General features: G+C 41.4%; 1 protein-coding gene across 4 annotated transcripts in view; it reads right to left on the bottom strand.

Annotated features, from left to right (window-relative positions):
* SLAIN1 (SLAIN motif family member 1) overlaps window positions 1–26,803 on the bottom strand; it is a 55,943-nt gene that overhangs the window by 10,393 nt on the left and 18,747 nt on the right. For 2 of the 4 annotated variants that reach the window (XM_045509140.2, XM_010973527.3), the window contains exons 2-5: window positions 25,347–25,486; window positions 4,135–4,284; window positions 2,738–2,887; window positions 314–655 (exon numbers count right to left, since the gene is read on the bottom strand). In XM_045509140.2, coding sequence (XP_045365096.1) covers window positions 314–655; window positions 2,738–2,887; window positions 4,135–4,284; window positions 25,347–25,389 — 685 coding nt within the window. In that variant the 5' untranslated portion in view covers window positions 25,390–25,486. The remainder of the gene's footprint in view (window positions 1–313; window positions 656–2,737; window positions 2,888–4,134; window positions 4,285–25,346; window positions 25,487–26,803) is intronic. The other 2 variants (XM_074378372.1, XM_074378373.1) reach the window with 2 other exon arrangements.

Raw genomic sequence — 26,803 nt, 5'->3', positions numbered from 1 at the left:
CTCCGAAACTTGCTCAGCCCCGCTCTCCTACGGCCGGACCAGCAACAACATGAAGATGCTCCCCCCTTCTGACCCATTCTGCACCGGCTACGTCACAGTGGGGTTTTCTTGAAGCTATAAATCTATAAATCTGGGACACGTCACCACAAGCTGGTCAGCTACAGACTTAAATGTACACCAAACTGGTAAGCTCCTGAGGATGTACTTAATAAATATGGGAAACAGATTTTATTTATATTGACCTTAAAACCATTTCTCAAGCACACATGAAAAGATCAAAGCACATCAAACGCCAGCGAGACAGACGACCTACCTCCATTGGTCCTGTTTGGTTGCTGATCTGGAGTTTGGGCTTGAGGTGAGTAATACTGCTGCTGCTGGTAATTATTTGAAGGAAAATACTGGGAACTGGGGCTCCTCCTACACTCCCGGATGCTGGAGAAAGTCTGTGAATGGGGAATTCCTCTTTGGAAAGGGGAACATCTTGGCAGACGAGGCTGAGGGGGTGGCAAATGATCAAATTCCTCCTCGTCCTCTAGGCTGAATCGATCATATTCTTGATCACTACACGTCCCCTTTTTTCCCGAATTCAGCGACACACTGGAACTGTGTCTCGACACGGAGGCTGAAGTCGAAGCGTAGTCTTGCCTGAGGCCTGTGAAACGACCAGGGACAGTGCTGTCTTCCATCTGGCGTAATTACTAGGTTCCAACTGATCAAACATTTGAGGAAAATTTGCACCAAATGTATGATTCAAATGGAGACCCACTATCCTGTTCTTAGTTTATTAAATCCCCTAGAAAACAGATACAGTTACCTACCAAACAGACATCTAAGGTTAGACCATTCCGTTTTGGAAATGGTTGCCCCAATGCCAGTGAAGATGGAACAGACGGTTACGGATCATCAATGTCTGTCATTTCCCCAAGCAATTCCTTCTGAAGTCCGGTGGGAGACTTAGGAGGACGACTCAGGAAAAGCTATTCATCAGCATTGTGAGCAGTTAACAGCGGGTTAGACAATTAAAACAATCAGCTCTCTGCCTCAGTGGAAACTCCTCCTGCTCCCACCCTGACTTTCAAAGTCAAAGGAAAGTTCAAAACCTGGGGCACAAGTTACATTCTAACAAGGTCACTTCTCTTGTTCTTTCTGTTACTAATTTTATCTTTTTCAAAGCATGCTGACACTTCGAAACTTTAACAGTTTTGGGTCATCCTAAATGACAGCCATCTAAAAATGGTCAAACTGGACATTTCTAGTTATTTATCTCATCGCAATCCACAACTTTTTTTTTAAGTAGTCTATGCCTAACTACTTAAAACTTCTGAGACTATCATTCCATCTTTTAGCCATACATTTTTAGAAAGAGTTATCACTATTTACTGTTAATAAATAATGATATAAAATAATCATTTCCCTTCAAAATGTATCTTATTAAATTCTGCATAAGCATTACAATGTTTCTCATAGTAGCCTGCCTGATTCTGAAAGCAGGACATTGTTATGCTTAAATGATACTTGGCTGTTTCCACTTAAGTTACCCTGAAAAGATAACTCCAAAACAAGCTTACTTAGCCCACTTCTGGGATCTACATCTTCTTTTGCCTTTTGATAACATTAATACCCTTGAAGTATTCATTTCCAGATTATCTGTTGTAACTTGATTGCAGAACCAGTAAGAAACTATCCCATTTCCAATTATCTCCTCTTCCATAATTATGTATCTTGAGACATATACTGATGCATTTTAATTGAATTTTTATAACTGCAGACTCACATGCAGTTCCAGGGAATAAGAGAGAGATCCCTTGTGCGTTTTGTCCAGTTTCCCTCGATGGTATCATTTTCAAAATCATAGAACAGAATGACAACTAGGATACTGGCAGTTCTATGAACCCATCTGATTTAGAGTTTCCCAGTATTACCTGTGTATGTGTTAGTATTAAATTCTACACAATTTATCGCTTGTAGGATAGGTCACAGTCAAAAATGAAACCGTTCCCAAAATCCCTCCTGTTGCCCTTTTGTAATCATATCCACCTTCCTCCCTAGATCCCCCACCCTGTCCCCAAGCCCCAGTAGCCACTAATCTGTCATCCATTTCTAAAATTTTGTCATTCCAAAATGGTATATAAGTGGAATTATACAGTATGCAATCTCCTGGAATCATCTTTTTCCATTCAGCACAATTCCCTGGAGATTCATCCAAGATGCTGCGTCTATCAAAATTCATTCCTTTCCCTTGCTGAGTGGTACTCCACGGTATGGAGGGACCCCAGCTTGACTGACTACTCACCATGGAAGGACATCTGAGCTCATTCCGGCTTTTGGCTGTTATTATAGATAAAGCTGCTACGAACATTCACGTAGAGGTCTTTGTGTTTTTGAACACAAGTTTCCACTGTGCTGGGATAAATGCCCAAGAGTGCAGAGTGCTAGGTCTTATGGAAACTGCATATCTAGTTCTTCCAAAAACTGGCAAATTGCTTCCACAGTTTGTGTTCTTTACATTAATGTGTTCTGGCCAGAGGATGTCCTAATACTATACCGTGGTCATGAGAGTGTGAGAGGCATCTAACTAACTGCTCTACCCACACGGTAGGGCAGCATGAGAGACAGAACACAACTGTCTGCCCATTACCTGGGGAGCAATGCCAGAAACCTCCCCATCCCCTTGTATTTCCAGTAGGAGCCTCCAGTTTATATAAAGTTTTCTAGTTTAAAAAGAGGAACTTACTTTCTTCCTGCAGACGAGCCATGATCTGAACATCAGTGAGATCCTGTAACTTATAGCCCATGGAGATGGAATCGTCCTCCAGTTCTGAAGTACTCAGCTCACTGTCTATGGATGACTGGGGACTGAGAGGAGAGCCCCTGGACGTGTAACCTGGAAACAAGGGAAACATGTTTGCTGTTGAGTCTAAATTAGAACCGGCATCTGTGTGCATTTTACAGCTCGTATTTCAACAGTACTTTAAGGCATTCTCCAATTAAAAGACATAGAGCGGCTGAATGGATAAAACCAGACCCATCTGTATTTTTCCTGTTTTCGTAAGTCACCAAAAAATGACCATCACACACCATGATGAGACAATGGTATGACAACACACGCATCTTCATGAGTCTGTAAATTCATACAGACAAAACTACTTGTTTTTGGGGTTTTTTTTTTTTTTTTCGAATTTTCACTGTTTAAAAAAATCACTCTGTGCTGGACACTAAAAAAATTGTTAAGAGGGTAAATTTCAGCAGATTTCATGTTTTGTACGTGTGTTTTTTTTTTTTTTTAACCATACTAAGACAAGAAAAATCAATAATGCTAAATCTGCATCCCATCAGATTAAGTAAATATATAAAGGCACAGTGTAAGAATACACATCCTGTACACTTCCAATTAGTAATCAGACATGCTTTTCTCGGGTAGTCACTGATTATATATTTTAAACTAATTTTTAATCTGGTCCATTTTTTGAAACAGGAACAAACAGTAGTGCTATAAATGGATAAGAATATCACATGTAAAAGACACATATCCATACAGGGAAGCACACGTAAAACCTCCATCACTAAGAGCAGTCGCAGGAGGCTAGCAGCCACTCATGAGCATGAGAAAACAAGGACGTGAGGGAGAGGACCCAGGGAGAAGATGGAGGCATGGAATCACACCGACGCTGAGACAGCTGCGGAAGTGGTGAGCCCACCTCTCATAAAAGGTTGCTATGACTGTTCTTTCTATGCAGCCCTGACTTAATAAAAAGCTACCAAAAAATTAAAAAAAAAAAAAGATGTAGAAGTCTTATCATCTTGAATCATAATGAAATGTACTTGCATTGTTTTCAACAGTTAATTTTAAAAGCACATAGGCATCTGGAAACACACAATTACATACACATGCATTTGCTAAAGAGGGGAGGCTGCCTGTTACACATGCTGAAGAGCAGATTAATGATGTTAAAGCACAAATGAACGCTAGCCCTTCTGTACCCAAGGTAAGTGTGCAGCGAACTCCCCATTATGATACAATTATGATACAATTACCCTTAAGCTCTTCAATGAAAGGTGGATATTTAAGCTGCATTTGGTGACTGATTTACATACAAAGCAAGCGGCTAGTCAGGAAGTCAAGAAAATTACCTGTTCTCTCAGGTGTTAGTATTGCTTTATTTGAGGTTTTAGAGAAGCTGGGAGTATTAATGCCATTGCTATAAGGGCTGAGTCTTGCCACAGGACTATAAGGAAAAGCCAGGGAGACATTTGAAGGGAAGAGACTCCGCCATCGGCTCGCTGTCACAGAAGCAGAAAATAAACAGCAGCAGTTAGCAACACAGAAGCAGACGCTGACTTGTCAGAGAAAGAGAAGACGTTAAAAAAAAAAATGAAAAGCAACTTTTCATTCTTAACTGACTTCCATTTATCTAAAGGAAAAAATACGTAAAAAAAAAAATATGAGCCATTTGTGAATAAGGGGACTATTTATACCCCCACTAAGAACAATTAAATCAGTGTCACCTTGATTATAGTCAATACCTATACAACAAGGAAAATTCATCTTTAATTTCTTCACTAGAAATGTTTTCCATCTTTCTATTTCTGCACAAAAATTTAACTGTTTTAAAATAAGATAAAATGTTAGTGTCAAAATAAAAACTCAAAGAAACTTTAGAATTGTGGGAAACAGTTCTTAATACTAATTGTTCATGGTCCTATATTTTTTTTCCTAAAGTTTATTTTCCATCCTCCCCCTTCTCCTTTTTATTTTGAGCAGATATGATCGTTTACTCCACCATTTCCTTCTCCATTCACATTAGTAAACATTGATCAAAAAATTTTTTGTGGAAACATGCCCCGGGATTATGGAAGAAACTTAAAATTACTGCATTTCTGAATGGGTTTGGGTCCAAAACAAGGTTTGTGGGAAAAATGATCTGCAGAACACAGAAGGGTGTATATAACCAAAGCATAGTGACAGTTATTTTAGAAGGCAGGCATAAAGGTAACTGATAATCTGCTGGACTTTTTCTTTATTAAAAATATTTTCCAAACTTTCTGCACTGAACATGTATTATTTATGTAAATTTTAAAGGGAGAATTACACATATTATTACTTTAAAATAATAAAATAAGGAACAAAAAGGAATTTTACCTGCATGGGGAGATGATCTAATTCTTACATTATCTCACCTGTCCTAATTAATGCATTCCCCTCCTCCAAAATTACCAACTCCTTGGATCCTGGGATCATGAAAAGACTAAACTAAAAACTTGAGTCAGCCACATCAAAAATCACTTACTCTCTTCATGGAATATAAATTACTGTGCTAGTCAAAATGCATTTCTCTAAAAAGCAATCACTCAGACATGTACTAAGCAGGACAGGAGGGAACAGATAAAAATATATATAAATTAGGTTAAATTTCACTTTAAGTGATAAGTTGGTTATTTTGCTGAAAATTTGACAAAACTTGAAGAAACAAGTATAAAAAGGACTGTTTTGAAATGCATCCCCCAGGTTACTTTTAATGAGCAATGCTAATGAGCTAACAGCTGAAAAGTGTTCAAAAATGGGCAGTAGGGTGGAGAGAAAGCGGGCTGAGGGCCGTCCGGAGAATAACAAGCTCCAATCTCGGGACTCGTGGGATCCTTGCAAAGTATCACCACAGTTATTTATGACAGCAAAGTGCTTCCTTTACTTCAGCAAGAATCTTGAGAAATGGTACCATCCCATTCGAACAAGTACAGAAGAGATGCATTTTCCTTATGCAGATGAAATAGTCAAGGAAACTATGTTCACAAAGATTACACTTTCCAAACCCACAAGTTCCACAGAGGGGGACACTGCCAGGCAGCCTGGTCCCTAACGGACACCAGTGATCTGACCACAGACCCAGTTGTGCAGTGCTCTGTGGGGACACAGCGCTTCCGGTTGCTCAGGGCTGCACCGGAGCAGAGGTGTGCGGAGCTGGCACCCCCATCCCTACATTTCCAGACATGCACACCTGATCCCAAATGCACTGAAAACTGGAGGGGGTTAATACGCAACACACACTAGGGAGCTCTTCTCACATCTTTAATCTCTAGTACTCAGTTTCTCATTAAAAATTCTATATTACCCCCCAAAAAAGCAAATCAAGTGTTCTTTGTGACTGCTAACTTGCTTAACAGATGATGTTGTTTTATACCAGTCTGATCACTCGCCAGGCTAATGACAGTGACCGCGTGTTCTCATCCACAGATGCAGGCGACAGCGCGTCACAGCTGAACAGCATTCATTCCTCCGCACAATAACCACTGTGGCCCGGCCTCGCAGTACAATGGCACAGTGACTGCAGCTATGACAGCCAGATCCCAACTAAGAACACAATTGGCATCTATTGCAAGAAAGAATGCTCTCCGCTGTCCTCCGGCGAGGAGGCTCTGAAGAGGAGGGAGGAGGACTGCTGCGGGGGCAGGCTAACCGAACAGTGATGCTGTGCTGTGTGTCAGTGTCCGAGCCGGTGGGGGGAGGAGAAGAGGGCAGAGCAGCGGAAGCCTTCCCATCCTGGTTACTCTTCACTCTGTAGCCGAAGAATTGTAAGAACTATAACAGGAGGCGTTTTCATAGAGGATAAAAACAAACAAAAAGAACTTTTCATAGGGTAACTTTGTTTTTTCCAAATTGGATTGTTGATTCCAATCCAATCAATTAACTGATTGGATTTCTGCATATAAGGATGTCAAATTATCTGAGAGGCTTGATGATGATGAAAATGACCCTAAGAAAGGAGTAAGACAATTTTTGCTAAAGGGGAAGATGGGTGATGAACTTCTGAACCACAGTCAAGTTTTCCTACCCACCTATTCCAAAGTTCTATCTGTAAGTAAAGGGCTCCTCCAACCTGGAGGTGGCACAGATTCTGTATTTCTTTCATTTAATTCCAACCCCCAAAATAGCATGGAGTTGGGTCCAAAATATAATGATGCACTGATCAAACACATCACAGTTGGCAAGGCTTTCATTCCAAAATACCCAAGTTAAACTCTCTCCCAGAACACTTCTGTCTGCACGCTCTCTGTGGTCCTGCTGCAACTCCCTTAATCCAGACACCCGCCACCTGTCACTCAATGGCTGCAATCTACCGCTCAGCAAACTTCCGGGCACCCACGCCGCCCTCGCCAAGCCTGCTCTGAGCATCACTCCCAAGGTTTTGTCAGTCACTGATGATTTAACTGTGTTGCTCTCTTCCATTAGCGTAATGCAGTGGCTTTTCATCAAAGACAAGATGTAAAAGGTACTCTGGCCCCCTCACTCGCACCCTTAGCCACTGCCCTGTACCTCACGGCCACATCGAGTGTTTCTGCAACTTCCTGTGAAGAATGCGGTTAGTACCGCTTTAACTTTCTACTTTGCCTCCTTTTGTCTAATAAGCATTTTCTATTGAAATAAATGTAACAAAGTACTAATTGGAGGTGGGGGAGGGTACAGCTCAAGTGGTAAAGCACGTGAAATAAACCTACCTAACCTACCCCCCCACACACAAAATACATATATAAAAAATTAAATAAATCTATTTAAAAGAAACTAATTCGAGAGTGTCTAATGTACAAGTTATTTTTGTGCATCTTCAAAGTTGTCTAACTTAAAAAATAAATTACACTGTATCTGTGAAGCTATTTTTGTACATTATTAAGCACAATATGACCACTCCTTGAAACAAATCAATTTGATAAATGCTCCAGTGATGATAATATCAAGAAAAATCACAAAGGACAGATACGCTGTGTTGCAGTTAAAGTGAAGGACTGTGCCAAGGGCGTTAGTTGGCAGTAAACCACGCAAGAAAGCTATAAAGCTCCCTCAAATTCTTGAAGTGCTACTATTTCTTAAAATCGAAGGAACAGTATACAACACAGCTGGAAGTGTGTTTAGCGGAGTTTCCACACCCCCTACTGTCACGTGTGGCACGTGAGCTGGTTAGAGCTGGGTGAGCAAGTCCCGGGGGGCAGTGCTTACTCTTTCTAGTGGCTTCCAACAGCACAGCCACACTTCTGATCAGGTGCTACCGTCTGGACTTCTGTGTCCCACTAATAGTCAATGTTGAAATGCTAACCCCAAAGGTGATGGTATTAGTAGGTGGGGCCTTTGGGAGATGCTTAAGTCATGATGAGGGAACCCTCATGAAGGGCATTCATGCCCTATAAAGAGGCTCCAGAGAGACCTGCCGTGTGAAGGCACAAGGAGAAACCTGCAGCCCAGGAGAGGGCCCTCCTCGGGGCACAGCTGCACACATGCAGCCCCGGAACCGCGAGCAATGATGTTCCACCTCTCCAGCCACCCAGTCTGCGGTGTTTCGTTACAGCAGTCTGAGCCGACTGAGGCACAGGGGAAGTTATTCTAGAAAACAAGCCCGCCTCTCCTTCTATCTTCTTTTCCATCCGAGAGTAAGACTCTGAAAGGCAAACCGCAGTTTGCAGAGATGGTGGCCTGCCCTGACCTGCTGCGTCCTGTTACCGGTCTCTCCCACAAAGCAGGGATCTTGGACCATCACTCCAGACGGCTGGAATAATCCCCCCCGTGTGAAGAAATCAGCCTGAAGCAGCCCTAGAAATGTCTTCTTTCCTCAGTTTTTAGTCGGATGAAAACTCATTAACAGCAAATTTGAGATCTGTTTTACTAAAATTCTCAGAACTACTTTCTAAATAAGTCAGTTCTGTATCTCCTTGCTCATGGCTCTTCTCAGTTACACAGACTGATACTCTCTGCCATCCTTCCCTAAACCAGAATCTGCTTTGGGGAACTGGCCAGCTCTCCGGGTACCCCTGAATTACAACACCCAACATTTACAGACCACATCCACAGTCATTCCTTCATTCAACATTTACCAGACACCAAAAATACAAAGGTCAGTCTCCAGTGGCTATCCAGATCTCTTTCACAGGGACACAGCACACAGCTCTTTCCCTGCTCCAGAGCCATTCTGGGGGATCTGCCCAGCCCCTGGGCTTTAAGAGTCCCCTTCCTATTTATTTGAGTAGGTGGCCACCACGGTGGCTGTCAAGCACCAGGTGCTACAGATACTGAGATGGGTAAAACATGGCATCAGTATAGGAGGCTGAGAAAGGTCATTCAGAGAGAGGCTCAAGGTCTGGTGGGGCTCAGAAATAAAGAAAATGAAGAGTTTTGACATGGAAACAGTAGTTAACAGTGGGGATTACTACAGAGATGGAGACCAATAAAAAGGCACCAGCTAGGACAACTGGGTTAATCAGAGCAGGTTCAACAGAAGACTTAAAGCAGAAACCAGTGTTAACAGGTCAAGCAGATATGAGATGAGGAAGAAGACATCATTCTTCAGAGAGATTTGACTATAAAAATAGGAAGAAACAGGGTTGCAGCTTGAGGAGTGTGAAACTCTAGGGAGGAAAAGTTTTCAGGATAAAGATGACCTGTAATAATTACAGACTGAGGAGAATGGAACCAATGGAGAAAATAAGAGTCTACAGAAAAGGGGGAAACACTGGAGTAAGAGCCTTGAGATCAAAAGACACGGGACCCAGTGGGGAGGTAGAAGGCAGAGGTGAGGGAGAGGGGATGGTCCTGGAAAAGGAGCATTGTTTCTTCCTCTGAAACAGGCAGGCAAATATAGAATACAGAGAACACAGGAGAGGAAGGTGGGTTTTGTGGGCTCTTTGTAAATTAGAAGGCAGTGAATATACTAAGAAGGCAGAGGCTGGAATAAAGAACCGGTGAATTGGGAACGGCCAGGCCACAACTGGGACAAGTACAAGCCACTGCCTGGGTGAGTCCAGAGAGCATCTCTCTGTACCAACCCTACTCTCAACAGGTAAGCATAAACAAAACACCCGAAGATCTTGGCAAGGGTCTGTTTTATGATTCTTTAAAGGGCATTTATGTCCTATTGATTTAAGTTTAGATGGTTGAAGCACGGTGGTCACACTGCTCACGGAAATGTCAAAGTGACCAACTTTGTTATAAATTAGTAAAAGGAAAAAAGCCCTAGTGACTGAAGGCTATTTGCCACTGGGGTACTTCAGAGATCAGGGTAAGATCCTGGTAAGAAGAGTCAGATGCGGGTCTAGAAGGGTTCGCTGGATGGGTTCCACGCCAGTGAAAGTCAGATCACAGCAACAGGCCGACACAGGGGCTGGCAGGCGGTTCCAGTCAGTAAACACACTGAGCGTCACTGTCCACGTGGCCTCTGTGCAGCTGCTCAGCTCCGCCTTCGTAGTGTTAGAGCAGCCAGACACCGCGCACGTGGGTGACGCGGCTGTGCTCCAAAGGAACTTCATTATACACACCCAGAGCTGAGCTTCACAGAAATTATGGGTCATGAGCTCTTAATTTTTTTCAACCATTTAGAATTGTGGAAGGGGCCATACATGAATAGGCAGAGGGCTGGATATGGCCACGATTCGCCAACTCCTGGAAGACTGTTCCCACCAGATTTGTAACATTCCCTCTGACAAACGCCCAGGATCAGTTCTACCGCAAGGGTATGCCCGGCGTTGAGATACAGCAGTGATGGCTGACAGCACACCTCGTGCCTATAGTGTTTTGTAACATGTTGTAATAAAGAGCAAAAAATGACTAAAAAGACATTGGACACTGGAGTTTAAGGCTCCCCCACTCCCTAACAGACTAGTTCTCGGACCTGGAGTGAAATTGATACAACATCCTAGTGTTGTTCTCATCTGAAAAGCTGGCGTGTTTGTCGGAAGGTAGCAAGCAGGGCTGTGGCGAGTACAAGACCGAAGTCTGCAGCACACACTCACAAACCATAAAGCAGCTTTAAAGAAAACTATTGAAAAGTTACACCAAGTTGTGGCAAAAAGATTTTCTCAGTCCTGAGGGAAAGCGCCCTAGAAGCGAGGTGGCAGAAAGGAGAGTGCAGGAGTGACCCTCCACTCCACCTTTCCTATTACCTGGGCAGTTCAACCTGCCTTCTCAAAATGATGGGCAGGCTTCCCATGCTGTCTCTCATCTAGACAAGCTCATGGGCTCAGTCCTTCCTCAGCCGTTACCAACCCAGAGGCCATGTGCTGAACGTTGGACTTGCAACAATTTGACCAGGACAGGCCGACAGTCCTCACTCATCTATCCAAAGACTATCTCAAAGGAAACAAACTTCCCAAAATGACACATTTTAAAGAAATATGGTTTCTTCAAAACCACAGGCACCTAAGTCACATCTCTGACTCTGAAATAATGCTGTTCTTTACCACAGAGTCCTGGCAAGTAAAGGAAGAGGAAGCAAGGAGAGATCAACAAACTTTCAACATTTCTGCTTTATTCTTTCTTTTAATACAATAGGTAGGCAGGCCTGAGCTCCAAGCCAGACAATTAAGGGAATTCAGCTACATGGCCCGTTACTGACACCAGTTACAGTGGTCGACGGTTAGCAAAGGACGGAAGGCATCAGCTGTTTTAACACTTCCTGTTCCCCCTTATATTGGCAGGAAGTTGTACCCAGACCCGCGGCATTCTGACCTAAGCCCACAAACCAGCAGGGCAGGAAGACCTTCATTTTCACCAACCATCCTCCTCCAGAATAAACTTCCTAGGTGATCTTACATCTTTTCGTAACTGCAACCTACAGAAATGCTTCAACTGAGCGTAAACAAAGGAATTAAGAAACTTAGGCAAAGACCACATTTTACTGGTTCACTCTTAAAAACTCTGACTGCACAAGCCGAGACAGAGGTTTTCTGGAGTAAGTTCACAGGAACTAAGCACTGATGACTTGGCTCCACCCTGTGTAAGCCCCCTGGAGTAGGAACATATGGCTTGCAGCTTATCTGATTCACTATTTTCACTGGTAAACTTGAGTAGCTTTCATTTCTCTACAGCTCTCCGTGACCTGATAAACGAGCATATGGCACCTCAGAGGTCCTACCACTGCTCTGAAACAGGTGTTCACGGTGCTCTGTCCTGGACACACACGAAGTGAAGAGGATTCAACTATTGTGCGCTAGCCAGGGATTCATATAAGGAGAAAGGGTAAAGAACTAGTAAATGATGTCCTTAACTGGTATGCTTAGGGCCGATTTAGTCACAGTAAGTTTATCAGAGCCCCCAAGTCTCTCAATCTTCAAATTCTAGCTAGAAAAAAACCACTATGTAATTTGAATCTTTTCCCACAGGTTCAGGTCCTACAACCTATGATGAGAGATGTAATGATTTTAAGTTATGATATATGTATTTCATATATATATTATATACCTATGATCCCAGAACACTGAAGATTCTCAATATTTAAACTTCCAAGTATATTCAAAATGCAGTCATTTATAAAAACATGACTTACATATCACCCTTAAGAAACATCTAATAAAAAGAGTTAATTTACCCATATAAATAATACCTACAGCTAATCAAGAAAGTCATTTTCAACATTAGGATTAAGTTTTAAAAGATTAGGTTTGAACGGAACTAAAAGATCGTGTATACCTCCAAAGTCTGGCAGATAAATGTTTAGTACTTGCTGAATGAGAGTTACAAGACTTCACCACGAAGGAGTATTACTTAATAACATTTGTTCCGCAGGGATCAGAGTTTTATAATTATTCTTGATCTGAATTTCACAGTTAAACTATCTCATCATCATGATTAAGGCATTAGACCTCCCCTACTGCTCAGAGCCTCATCAAACCCAAGACCACAAGCCGAATGCTCCTCTCCCCCGGCCACTGCTGGACCCCTCCCGGGTCTTCTGTAACCGGGACAACGGTCTAAAAGTAAAGCTCGAAGATGAGGGTTGGAAAGGGAAATTCTGTGGACTGTCAACTTGTCTTAATCACTGGTCAAAACTGAAGATGACCTGTCAGCGTTAGGTGCACATGGACCATGTCCAGGGTTCTCCCGGACTGCAGGGGTCACTGCAACTTCCCAAGTCATCATCGTCATCAGGCTTCCCATCTGCAATTAATAGGGGAGATTAAAAACAAATCTAACTTCAGTAGTAATTACACTTCAAAGACATGCTTGAAAATTCCCTTGCATACAAGTTACTTTCTCCTTAGGCCTGGCTGCCATACTTTACAACAAATTTAAGGACAGGGAAGATGGCCACAGAATGCGCAAAGAGGGCCTATGTGAAAGTAATAGTATAACCTGTGAAGAGCCAGGGAAAGCAGTGACTGAAGAATATGTCAACGACGCGATGTTGTCACACAGACAAGACAGCTGCTCTCAGCTCAGACCAGAGCCACAGTGTGAGCCGGGACAGCCTGCAAGAACAACTTCCAAGTTCTACGCTGCAGTAATGAGGCAGGTTAAGAAAGATGCTACAGAGTCTCATTCTGTGAAGAAACAGGCTAGATGATCTCATGTCTGAGTACAGTGGTTCCCCCCCCCCCCCCAACAAAACTAAGGACAGACTAGACCAGTAAGTCTTCTTGCCCATGACCGGGGACAGCGTGGTACGAATCCAAGCCCAGCTGGCTAACAGAAACACCGTAAGTTCCTGACTAGAAGAGTGACAGAAATGGAATTTGGACAATCCTTCGTGTCTAGCATCTCCCGGGCTAGGTAGGGTACTCTTCTGCAGCAAGGGACACAATTGTGTGGCCTATATACCAGGGGCACAAAAGGCCTCTCATCTACTAATCTTGAGAGTGGCAGAAAGTAAACATATAGAGGAGTTTCGACAAGGCAAAAACTTTTTTTGGCCCTAAAACCAACCACCTGCATGATTTTATTAAAATACCTGCACACAGAAGAATGCTGAAATGTGCATAAAGGTCTAAAACAGCCAGAGGACTTTCTGGGAGTTGACTGGGAATTGGGGGACATTACCATGCAAGTGTTAACTTTAAGCAGACAAAGCAGCACACCCTGTTGCTCTGAGCCCACAGCGAGAAGGCGAGACGTTTAGCACATGCTCACCCTTTCTTACCGTCCACGTCCATCTCCAGGTCTGACGGTTCTACTTCAACAATGTCAAGGTTTGCTGTACTTTCGTTCTCTGCTGTAGCTGTGCTTAGGACAGCTTCCAGGTAATCACTGGATGTTTAGTCACATACACATGGCATTTCAGTGTTTGGGTGTACTAAGTATCATCATACCTGGAGCACTGGATATTGTGAAAGGACCGAGGGCAAAAGAAAGTAATTGTTTGGCACTAGACCCCAGTAAATAGGCAAAGAACATCACAAGCCTTCAGAGTCAGCTCACTTTCTTATTTCATCTTTCTTGGCTTCTGCTCAGTCATCTCGTGGCCAGTTTTTTCTAGATCTCATGAACCTTTTTCCTGGTACTTTTCCCACCATTTAAATAAGGCGCAGAAAGTAAAATTTTCTAAATCTTTGCAGATCCAAAAACCTCTTCTATTTGTCTCCATAATTTAGTATTTGCCCGGGTACAAAAACTATAGTTTGGAAAAAACTTCCCCTCAAAATTTTAAAGACAGTATTTTCCACTGGCATCCAATATTACTTATGACGTGTCTGAGGTCTGTTACTGTTGTAGATAGCCTATTTCTCCCCTTGAACAAGTTTTAGGATTTTCTCCTTAACCCTGAAAAATCTGAAATCCAACCAGAATGTCCAGGTGTGGGTCTTTTTTCATCTCTCCTAGATCATGCTGAGGACATCTTTTCTCAGCTCAAAGAGATGTTCTTCTGTTCCTTACTGATTCTTCCTTTAAACTATCTACTCCTCCTCCTAAAACTGCTCAAGATTAGAGGTTTGGGATCTGCCCTCCAAGTCCCCTTATTTCTCTATTTTTCTCTGTTTGGGGGAGATTCCTCTAATTCAGATAAGCAGCTTGGTTCTTAGTCCTCTCCATTCTGATTTCAGAACTTCCAAGAAATTAAAAATGACTGAAAGTAATAATAATGTGACCACTGCTCTTCCCAGCAATCTGTTCTTGTTTTAAAGGTGGGTTACTCTCCTAAATCTGAGCACACTGAGTTCCCTATTCCCCTGGTTACTTCTTCCCTACAGAGGTGACCTGTTTGTTTTGTTCATGTTGTTAGTTTTCCCCAAAAAACAAGGGAGACTTGGTTGCTGGCTCGTATTTACAAATAAAGACTAAGTTAACCTGAATAGGTCACTAGTATGAGTTTCTTCTGCACCAGTATAAGTGTTACCCCAAAAGACCTCTAAAGAAACTGACAACGGGCACCACACGGATAGCTGGATTATTCCGTGAGCGAGCTTCCCAAAGCCGCTGGGCACGCAGCAGCAGGGTGGCGGAGGATCCCAACAGCCCAAAGGAAGGATGTCTTTATCCTATGGGTGGAAGGTAGAATGCTTTGGGAGTTCATCTAACAGCCTTCCCACCCCCTGCTCAGTCTAATATGGACACTTGAAGTTATCTCAGTGCTTCTCAACCAGGGGTAGGAACCCCACACTTAGATCGCTCTACCTTCTGTAAAAGCAGGTGTCTGGTTTACCCTGAAGATCAGCCATCCCCACCACTTGCAGTCATCATCTTCTGCACCTGCTATTAGCTCCTACAGCTAGAAATATCCTTTTCCTGATCCAACTTTCATGATCTAAAACTGCCATGAAAATGGAAAAGCACACATATCACACTGTGTGTGCACATGAACACACATGCATATGAATACAGACACACACAAGATGACTACAATTCTGAATTTCAAAAGATGGATACTTTTACACACACACCTTGTTCCCTGAAATACAATCTCACAGCTGCGACAGTGGAAAAATATTAAACTTACAGAATGACAAGAGCTCCAAAATTCAAACACATGAAACGTGCTACTATGTAAAAGTTTAGAGCTTCATGTATTATAAGTAGATGAGGTCAACAGAGCCTTGTATGTTCAAAGCAAGTGCCATGAAGAGTTTGGCCACAGTTTAAACTACTGCTTCTCACATGACGTCACACAAGAAATTCAGGATATTAATGAGACAAGGAGGAGAAAACATTTCCAAGTTTCACTAAGTTAAAGAATCCTCTTGAAAAAAATGGGAAAGCCTAACTTTACTCACAATTCAAAGAATTTCTAAAATCACTATTTCGCTCTCCAAATTTTGACAGAGTTCAGAAAGGCTCAGTCTTGTATGACAGTTCAGACAATACCTTGGAGCTTTCCTGTCCAAAGTCATGATACTCTTTTGCTTAAAACTATTCAAAGGCTTCCCAACCATCTTAAGACAAAGTCTGGAATCCTGAACTCTAGTTGCCTTCGGAGTCACTCAGCTGACGTTTCTCCCACTTCACTTCCCTGCATCCACTCCCAGCACAAGGGTCTGCCGGCTCCTCTCGCCCCCTCCCAGGGCCAGGCCGCCTGCTGCCCTGCTCCCCTACACAGATACCCACTGGACTCTCGCTGACTCTTCAACATGTCACATCCTCAGGAAAGCATCTCCTGGCCATACCCCTCAGGCTCAGGTCCACGAGCATCACCATGCTTGTTTTAAGGGAAAGAATGAAAAAAGGACAAGAGCTGCTATCTGCATCACCTGTCCCCTGTACTAGACCGTGTGCTCCAAAGGCCAGACACTGAGTTCATCTAGCCACCGTACCCCTGGTACCGAGCATGTACCCACACCTAGCAAGTACTCAATACATTTACTTTACGATTTAGCATCTGAACTGTTTCTGATCAAAGGTCCAGTGTTTCAGGAAAGGTGTCTACAAATCTTTACATAAACTGACTATCTTGTAGAAGTCCCAAGAAATAGGTATAAGCACCTACCAAAATAAAATTTTACTACCACAAAGGCAAGTGCAATCAATCATCAGAGCCGTAAACAACTGCTCTGGGAGAATCTCTATTGTTCCATTTTTTTCTCACTGGGGTAAGTAACCAAATAGCATGTCAATTATACATTAACTATAACAAATATTATGCACAATCATAAGTTATTGGCTTATTTTTTAACAAATACCTTTCTAATCATCGTGAAAATGCAAAACAAGAACAAAACAAAACACCAAACAAATACATGCATAACTGGCAAAAGAAAGGAAAGGAGGATTGCTTAGGACTATCTGGCCAATACAGATCCACGTCACTGGACGTCATGGGACAGAAACTGAATTTCACAGGAACACAATCCCTAATCGTCTGTTATTTACTGTACTGACCACCACTCCCAGCACTGAAGCAAATGCACTGGGGCTACTCTGAACACAAGAGCACGGCAGGGTGTGAGGGAGGCTTACAGCCGTGACCTCGCGTTCTCGGTTTCCAGCGCGCAGAGGTAGCGGCAAATGTCAGCAGACCCCTGTCTCTGCCCCACCATTTCAGTGCAATTCCAGATTACTTTTCCAATGAGAAAGAGAATCCCTTACAAAGCTTACCTAAAATGAACCGCACAGATTAAGTTTTAATTTTTTGTTCCAAATTTGACAGAGCACCTCAAGACTGGAAACTCGAGCTGATGGAGATAGCACCTTGGGCCGCGCAGGGAGCCTGGACAGGCTCTGGGAGACAGACACCCGATAAGCTTCTTAATGTCTCGGTTCAATCTGTGTGGCTTTTGAAAATGAAAAGGCCACCTTCAGAGCACTGGGTTAGTCGACAACTTTCTTCTTCAGTGGCTAAATTTAGAGAGAAATACTCTGTCATAACAACTGAGACAAGAAGGGGAATTGGTATCATATGAAGAGAAAAGAAAAACTCAGTAAAGGGGTAACATCTATTCACATTTGCTTAGTGAAATGAGAGATCATCGTAGGGAAACACAACCCAAGACAGCTAAGTACGCAGGGTCACCCCACTGGGGAAAACCATACTCACACTCCTCAAATGTGACCTGTCCCGATTCAACAGCTCTGGACATTCAAGAATCTTAAGGCAAGATAAGCTTTTATTAAACTGGCCCCAAATTAACTGAGCCACATATTGGGTGTCTCAAATTACTTAGATAAGCTTTTGGATCATTTGGTTATTTAACATCCCAGCCACGTGACATGGACTTACCAAAAGACTCTAGATTAGCCTTATTCCAAGTTAGGATATCATGTGAGATAAGGCTACCCGTGAAAGTTCTATGGCTGTTTGTTAGTCTAAAGGGGTGAGGGAAGTGGGGAAGAATAAAGGAAAGCATGTCAGAATGGAACACAGACGGATCTAAGAAGAAACCCAAGAGAAGGAATAGACTAAAGAAGTCCTCTTAAATTTTCTACTATTCTTGATACACTACACTCTAAAACTTTTCTATCTGAGACCCCTAACTCTAATAAGTATCTTTATTTATAAAGAGAAGACAGATCCACACCCCCACCAAAGGAAAAAAATGCTATTCATTTTTCATAAAATATAAACTGCCAAACTAAGGATTCCCTGAATTTTGGGGTTCGGTTTCTGAATAAAGGACTGCATGTTAAGAATGTGTCCATATATTTACAAAGCACTTCACATTTTTCAAAGTAATTTCACATTCAACATACCCCAAAATCTTTCTAAAAGCCCTGTGAAATCTTATTAAGTGTCCCCACTTACAGGCAAGACACCGGAAACAAGTGATATACTTTTAATCACACAGTTAAGTAGGGCTGAGGCACAAGGGGGCATTAAGTCTAACTACCAGGTCAAAATCCTTTCCCTTCCACCAAATTCATTCATTCAACACCTCCCACGTGACAGTGCTATCTCAGGCCCTGGGAGGGTTACAGCGGTGCACAGAACAGACTCAGACCTCCACCCTCAGAATTAACACCTTAATGAACATCACTACACAATTTTTTTTGTTTTGTTTTGACTTTGGGTAGTCAGATGCCATTTTTACACCACCAAATATTCAATCAATCAGTTTCTTTGCTCTAAGGAATTTAAATGCATGCAAATTAATAACTCATAAAAACTAAACATTCAGAATGTAAAACATGTTTGAAAACTTATCAAGCATTGGCAATTCAAAAGGAAACTTAAGGTACAGGGCCCTAGCCTCAGATGCTTGATCTACTTGGAAAAAAGGCATACACATGATAAAAATTAAATAAAAAGATGTTCACACAACAAGGTACTTTCAAATGGAACACAGCAAACATTGTTAGGATCCTTTTCAAAAGGAAAAAAAAAAAGCAACAACAACAAAAAGGAAATATTATTCTAGGCTTTCTTAATTTAATGTCAACAGACTGTAGATTTAGAAGTACTGAAAGATTTAACTTTCAGCAACTAGTTGCTTTTAACATTACTTTTTGTACATTATCCAAAAAAGCCATTTACATTATTTACATATACTAGGAAAGACATCAAATATTTAAACCTTTATTATGTCTATTTTATAAACATCTTTCTTTAATTTCTTAACAGCAGCTCTATAAAATAAACATAAATGTAGAAGAGGCTGAAAAAGCTTAAGTGGCCTGTGCTAACTACTTGAAACTTAAGACTTTATAAATTATAAAATTTGAGTATTAAGACCAGTTGGAAAAGGTGAAAATAAGTTTCAGGATCTATAATTAAAGTTTCAATTAAAATTAATTAATATCCAATTAAAATATTGATTAGTTAAAGTCAATTAACATTCCCTATGAGAATTTAAGAGTACTGCAATCACACTGGTCACCTGTAATATATACATGCCCTTCACCAAAAATAATTATCTTATTATATTTTTAAACGCACGTGCACATGTATATGCACTTAACCAATCAGCAAAATTACAGCTGTGATGATGAAACTTCCTGTAGCAATCCCTTAAAAACAGTCAAAACGTGGATGCCATCTCCTATAAAGTTAAATTTTATAAAACATTTCTTTTCCTTCATTTTCTTCAGAAAAGCAAACTTTCTTCAAGGGGCAGGATTTCAATAAGCCTTTTCTCACAACCTCAAGCCAAAACTTGGAACACTTCCCATACATTCTCTGAAAATTTATCAAGTGTTGTGACCTAGATCCAGGGTCACAAAGTTGTCAGTTATGGCATAAAGGTTATTTGAGGCCCTCCCAAACTGAGATGGTAGGCAACAAGAAGAGAGAGGCAGGCCCTTCAAGAAGTCATAATCCAAATGAGCTCATTAGCAATTGTACAATTAGAGACAATCTTGGGAGAAATGCTACCCGGTGCCCCTGCAGAAACCAAGCTTGACACACCCCTTACTCAGATGTGTTCTGGGGATGCTTCTGCCTTAAGCAGGGAAGACAGCTGGCCTGCAACCAAGAAAACAGCAGAGGCTAAGTTCCCAGGGTACAAGAGGGAACGAGAGAGAAGAGAGGTAAGACCATGGGACCAGAGGATGTAAGGTCCACCCACTAGATAGACTTTGACTCCCACATGTTCTCAGGGCATCCATCTTTTAATTGTAATGTTCTTCCCAAAAACATCAGGGTCAAGAAATAAAAACCAAATAACTACAATATATGCTCTCTAATAAGCAGCATTTTATCTGCAGCCACAGGCTAATATAAAAGAACATGCACCCAGCCCTTGGTAAAGCAGTGAGAGAGAGACAGACGAAGGCTAACATTTCCCTTCTTCCTATCTACTCTCTAGAGCATGTCAGAAATGGAGTACATACAGATCTAATGTATGGTGACTGGGAGAAGCATGTACAAGTATTAATCATTTTGCAACAAAAGCAGTAAGGTAAGTAAAAACTAACTATTTCAAAGTAAACACGCTTGTGAGTGCAAAAGCAACTCTGCAAACTGATACTTCAAGTGACACCAGTCTTTCTTCTGAAAGGAAGAGATGACTGATTAGGAAAGTGGTGTGAAGACTCCACCCCATCTTAAAATAGTCAAAAGCAAACCAAATTATAACAATAGTAACAATGACACTGGGTTCATAAAACATTAAACAAAAATTCATTTTAGCAACAGTGTCTGTTATATGTCCGGTTCCCTTCTACAGTTGGTGTGATCAACAAAACCAAGTCCCTGTCCTTGGGCAATTGATACTCAAAATGAAGATGCAACCCTGGTCTCAAAGAAAATTCTCAATAATATCTGTTACTTGAAGATGCTCACTGTCCCAAAGAAATGAATTCTAGACAAAAAGAAAGTGCTTTATTAGGGAGTTACTTGAAATTTCTAAACTATGCAACATACCATATTCCAATTAAATACTTATGCTATATTATGAGTAAAGTTTAAGTTAAAACTGTAACTTCTGACACCAGTTAATTAGCTGTCATTGACAAAGAGCCCTTAATTGGAAGCCAGTAGGAATTCTTCAATATGGAAGACTAAATATTAAATTCTCTATTCTCTTACAAAACCACACTAGAGCGACAACTAACTCAAGTCTTATAAACCCACACGGAAGATCAAATGGGAGACACAATACTATCAGACTAAGAAGAGTCATTTTATTCAGAAATGAAAAAAAAAACAGGTAAGCATCAGGTGACAGACCCAGCTGGGTTTCAGTATTCTCTGCTCCAAAGGTCCACAGTGGGGTATAAGCGAACAAGGAAAGTTCTGGAATGAAGGCATGGGTACCACAGAGGGTGGGGTCCCCAGGTGAAGCAACAGCAGGAGGACTGGCACAGAGTCTATGGCGAAAGCACCGAAAGCCTCGGCTCCCTCCCCGCCCAGGCAGCTGCTCCTCTCCTGCTTCTATCAAAGTCAGGTTTTATCACTGAAACAGGAAGCCATAAGGTTTAAGATGCCTTAGACGAGCAGGGGTAACTTACCCAAAAAAGGAGGATTAAGTGAAAGTCTGCAGACTAGACAGCCAACTCAGTGAGGGCAGGGACTTACCGTTGGGTTTGGTCACTGCTGGACCCCACTGTCTACAATGGTGCCTGGCACATGGAAGGCACTTAAATACACAATAGGAGTTTAGTAGAAGAGTTTTTTTTTAATCTCCAAGAAAGTAAAACATCAAAAAAAAAATCAAGAACAAAAGGAGAGAAAAATATGTAAAATCTGGACGTCAATCCAGGAGATTCAACATCTAACTTAAAAGGAACACCTAGAAAGAATAGAGAAAACCAGGGAGGGGGGTAGACTGCAAAGAAATAATGCAGGACATTTTGCAGAGCTGAAGTTTCCAGGTTGGAAGTGCCCTCCAACTGTCTAGCACCAAAATAAAAAAATGAAATTTCAAAATACCAGAAACAAAAAAATTCTAAAATATCCAGGGTATCTTAAGCAGATAGATCTAAAGAATCAAAAATGAGAATGGATTAAGACTTCAATAGCAATCCTCAAGCAAAAACACAATGGAATACTGCCTTCTAAACTCTGTTGGAAGTGCTTCCTAACATACAATTCTACTCGTGGCCAAAAGAACAATCAAGTGTAAGAACAAAGGTGCAATAAAGACATTTTTAGACAGATGAGGGTCTCAGAATTCACCTCCCACACATCCTCTTTCCCCTCCTACTCCCCACAAACAAACAAACAAACAAAAAAGAATGTATTCTACTAAACTAGTGAAAATAAGGAAAAAAAGTCTCTGCATTTAGGACACAAGCAATGCAGCACAGAGGACAGGCTGGCACATGCCCAGGACGAGAGCAGAAGTCCCGCCATGACAGCTGCGCGCAGGCCTACAGAGAACGAGCTAAGGTTGTAGTAAGAGGACAGAGGGCACCACCAGGAGGAATAGTTAAAATAAATGCATAAGTTAAAAAGCCCCTGCTGGGTTTCCATGTCCAACCGAACCAAGGATGTTTCATTTGGAGAGTTTGAAAGATCAAGTGAGCATCGTTTTGCAATTAACTCTAGGAAAAACAGAGTTAAGTGAAAAAAAGAAACATAATGATAAAATATTGCATGGCTTAAATAGGACTCTTGCTATCATAATCAATACTGATATGTCCTAAAATTGGTAAAAAGCTACATGGGAGAATATGCAGAGAAAAAGTATAAGGTGGGAGGAGGGTGTTAAAAATTAAAACTTCACCACCCAAATCAGAAAGCCAATGGATCATGATTAAAAATGATAACTCAAGCAAGAGTCATAAGCACAGAATTTAAAAAGAGAGGTAGACAGCAAGACCAGAACAGATAGAAAATTTTTTTAACTGCATCAGGGTAATAAGTGGGCGGGGGAGGATGGGGTGGCAATCTGCTATTTTCCTTAAAACATCTTTGAGACTAATACTTTCTAAACTATAGACATGTTGCTTTATAAAACACGTTTCAAAAAATGTTTTCACCCAGTGAACAACCTATTCTAATCCATTACTTCTTACCTCATAATGGGATTATAGATTAAGGATCTCGTAGCAAAAGAAGATTTAGATTTATATACAAATTAAATAAAAGTAATTTTGGATATGAAAAGCTAGTTCTCTGCTTAAACTCTTTTGTAAAATTTAAATGAATTACACTATGAATAAAACTGCAATTCACGTCCTCATGACCTCACCATTCTGCTGGAGTCCCTGCCAACGGAAGGAAAACTAATCAGGTATCTAGCCTAAAATCTCAAAAGTAATCACCAATCATGATACTTTTTAAATTACATCACATGTTACATCACGTTATAGTAACAAAGCCTCTCTTCTATTTTTTAAACCCACCTGGTATGTAAATCTACCCCGTGTGCAAACGCACTAGAGCAGAGGTGGGCAAACCTATGGCCCAAAACCATCCTGCCCCTGGTTTTGCCATGCCCACCAACTACAAATGGTTTTTAACTTTTTTTCAAATGGTTAAAAAAAAAAATCAGAAACAGAATATATTTCTTGACACATGGGGAAAAAAACAAAATCACATGAAACTCAGATCTCTGTCCACAGATAAAGATATACCGGAACACAGCCTCATTCACTCACGTTTGCACCTGCGGCTGCCTTCTAGTGATGCAGAGTGTACGGCCCACGAAGCCTAGAGTATTGACTATCTGGTCCCTTTCAGAAAGGGTTTGTTGACTCTTGAACTAAAGGACTCTAATTCTGAATTCCACTTGAACTGTATTCCAAATGAAGTTGAGCCAAATTCATATAATAAAATACACATATAGAGTCCTTGCATTGGGGATGTTTGACTGAGGACACTTAGGGAAGGCCTACACAACCCTTGAGAAAGGAAAAGTGCAGAGGGATGTAATGGTCTGCTCGGGGGCACTCAGGAAAATGGGAACAGAATGAAGACAAGGGTCTCGGTGCTGAGATGGTTGTTCTCTTAGACACACATCTGTCATCAGTCAAAGTTTTAACCCTAACACTCCTTTGTTCCGACTCCACTTCAACTTCCTGTTACTGAATCATTTATTTCATTTCAGTTAAAATGTTAACATGCTTTTTAGTTTGGCCTTCCCCATATATTTAAAACAGATTTCTGTTCATACTTACTGCTGACTGTGCCAATAAAGCAGCACACAATGTGGTTAAGGACAGTCTTTGGTGTCAGGGAGGCTCAGGCCCTGGCTTTGCTTCCAAGGGTCACTCTGCCCTCTCATAGTCCTCTGAACTTCTCCGAACTTCACTTCTACTTCTCTCATTCTAAAAATGAGGGCAGTACCTGCCTCAAATGAGTGCGGTTAGAGGATACAACGAAAAATGTCAAGAACTTAATGTACTGACTGTCGGAATCAAGAACTCGAGAAACGTGACCTATTATACTTTGTCTTATGTCCAAGTATTTTATAGGCATTCATTGTCCTTGAAGGACTTGATAGGCAGTGCTCTCCGACATCAGTGTGCGTAACAATCACGCTGCTACGCTTGTCAATGCGGACTCCCTCGGCCCTACTCCCAGCTACCCTGACTCTTTCATCGGGAGGGGCGGGAATCTCCATATTCAAGCTCAAGCGTGATCTGGATGCAAGTCATCCATGGAACAGAAATAAAATGTTCCTAGATAATGAAACAGATACCAAGAGGTTAAGACAAGCAAAAGCCTAAATGATCACAGCCTTAAGAACTAGCCTACTTCATCAAAATAGCAAAAGAGCTGAGTACAGGCATTCCTTTTGCTTGTATTTCCTGCCACAACTGTCTTGATTTTTTTTTTTAAACTTGAACTGATGTTGGGCTCCATATGTTAAATAATGTTCAATATCAAGATTATTATTTCCTAGTTTACAAAGGTTAGGACTTCCAATTATACATCCAAGTAAACGTTTAGGGAACTCCAAAGATCATACTCAGGTCCTGGTGGAACCCCAGTTTTCTACCTTGGAATTCAGCCACACAACCCTGTAACCACCCCCAGGGAATGTACGACTGACCCATTTTACTTACTGGTACATCTGTAAACAGAAAGAAAAAAATAGAAAAATAATACACATTCCTACAACACAAACTAAAAGAACCTGAAAATCTGGTTAGAAACAGACACAAAACTAAATATATTCTACACTGAGAAACCCTGCTGTGTAAACACATGAACTGAACCGCATGCAACAGCCGCACCTGAGGGTAAGGTTTTTCAGTTTAAGTGTCTATTTCAAAACCGGCAACAAACACAGAGTGGACAGCGGCAGGAGTTTGAGGGGGTAGGTGGGGGGTGCACGGTTACCTTGCTCCAGTCTAAAGCACAGGGAACGCCTTGCTGCTTCCATCTCCGGAGTCGGATTATCTAGGACATGTCTACACCACTGCAAAGGGCTCAGGGATTTCTCTGATGACAGGAATGTCTTTGAAGAGCCAACGTATAACCTTAAAAAAAGAAATCTACATTATAGGTATTATTTAGCTAGATAGAAATTACCTCTCTTCTACTTGAGAAAAATAACATGTATTTAACAGTTTCTATCAAAACAAAACGCACATTTGATTACTTCAAATTCCAAAATCATTTTTAACAGGCAAATATCCCCTAGTAGAATATGACATTTTCTGTTGCTTGGTGGCAAGGACTTCAAAAAACCATGGAACTGTATGTCTCAGAAAGTCGGGGATCTGGGGCTCTTGCGACCGAACTGACCTTGAAGGGGCACCGTGATGACCTGACCACCTCACTTACATTTTAGAAATGAACATTTTCATCTGACAACAGACTCATATGCGAACTTGGGCTAATGTCTATAAACATGTTGTGGTAAACAAGGCAAATCTTATTTGCATTTTTCTAAAAAGAAGTCTAAAAGTAGGTGAAAGTCAGCTGTTTGTGGATTGTCTCAACTCTTCAATAATCAGATACTTGCCCTGTCTCAGACCTATACTAAACTTAGCACGTGCTTCCTTCTCATTAAAGCCAAACAGCTTTCAAAGACACGTAGTTGGGAAGAGTTCACTTTCAGCATCCGCACCATTACAAGGCAGTGGGCAAGATTCAAAATAACCCCCCTGGGGCACCGCAAGTTAGAACAAAGGTTTTCTGTCACTAACTTACTGTGCTAAGGGAAATTTTAGAATATTTTCAGTGATAGGGGTTATACAATAGGGTTTATCTTGAGGATTAACCAGCAGTTGACTAAAAAAAGGAAGGAAAAAAATTACAATCACAGACTCCATTAACTGACCTTGCTATATAAATCTGTGATCTAATTACAAATCTCATTAAAGTCATACTCCTTCAAACAAAGTTTACTGTAATTCTAGTGAGCACATATTCCTGAAATCACATACTTCATTATTCACTCTTGTACTGTTATAGTCTGGTCCGCTACCTGTTAAGAGTAACTTATCCCAGATGGTTGAGGAATATACTACTTAGCAATTTACGCTTATAGTTCAGGGTCAGCAAAACTTTTGCTATAAAGGGCCAGCTAGTGACTGGACATGCTTTGTGGCCAGCCTGTCACGACTACTCAGCCCTGCCACTGCAGCCCGAAGGGCATCACAGATGACGTGTACACGAGTAAGTGTGGCTGTGTTCCTACAAACTTTATTTATGGGCATTGGAAGCTGAATTTCCCATAATTTTCACATCACAAAATAATATTCTTTTGATTCTTTTCAATCATTTAAAAATGTGAAAATCTAGCTGACAGCTACACCATCCCGGCAGTGGGCCCAGCAGCCCACAGGACA

Source organism: Camelus bactrianus, chromosome 14 (genome assembly GCF_048773025.1).
Source record: "Camelus bactrianus isolate YW-2024 breed Bactrian camel chromosome 14, ASM4877302v1, whole genome shotgun sequence".
In the NCBI taxonomy this organism is placed as follows: Eukaryota; Metazoa; Chordata; class Mammalia; order Artiodactyla; family Camelidae; genus Camelus; species Camelus bactrianus.
The sequence above is the reverse complement of the archived record's forward strand: the minus strand, read 5'-3'. Positions and strand labels throughout refer to the sequence as shown.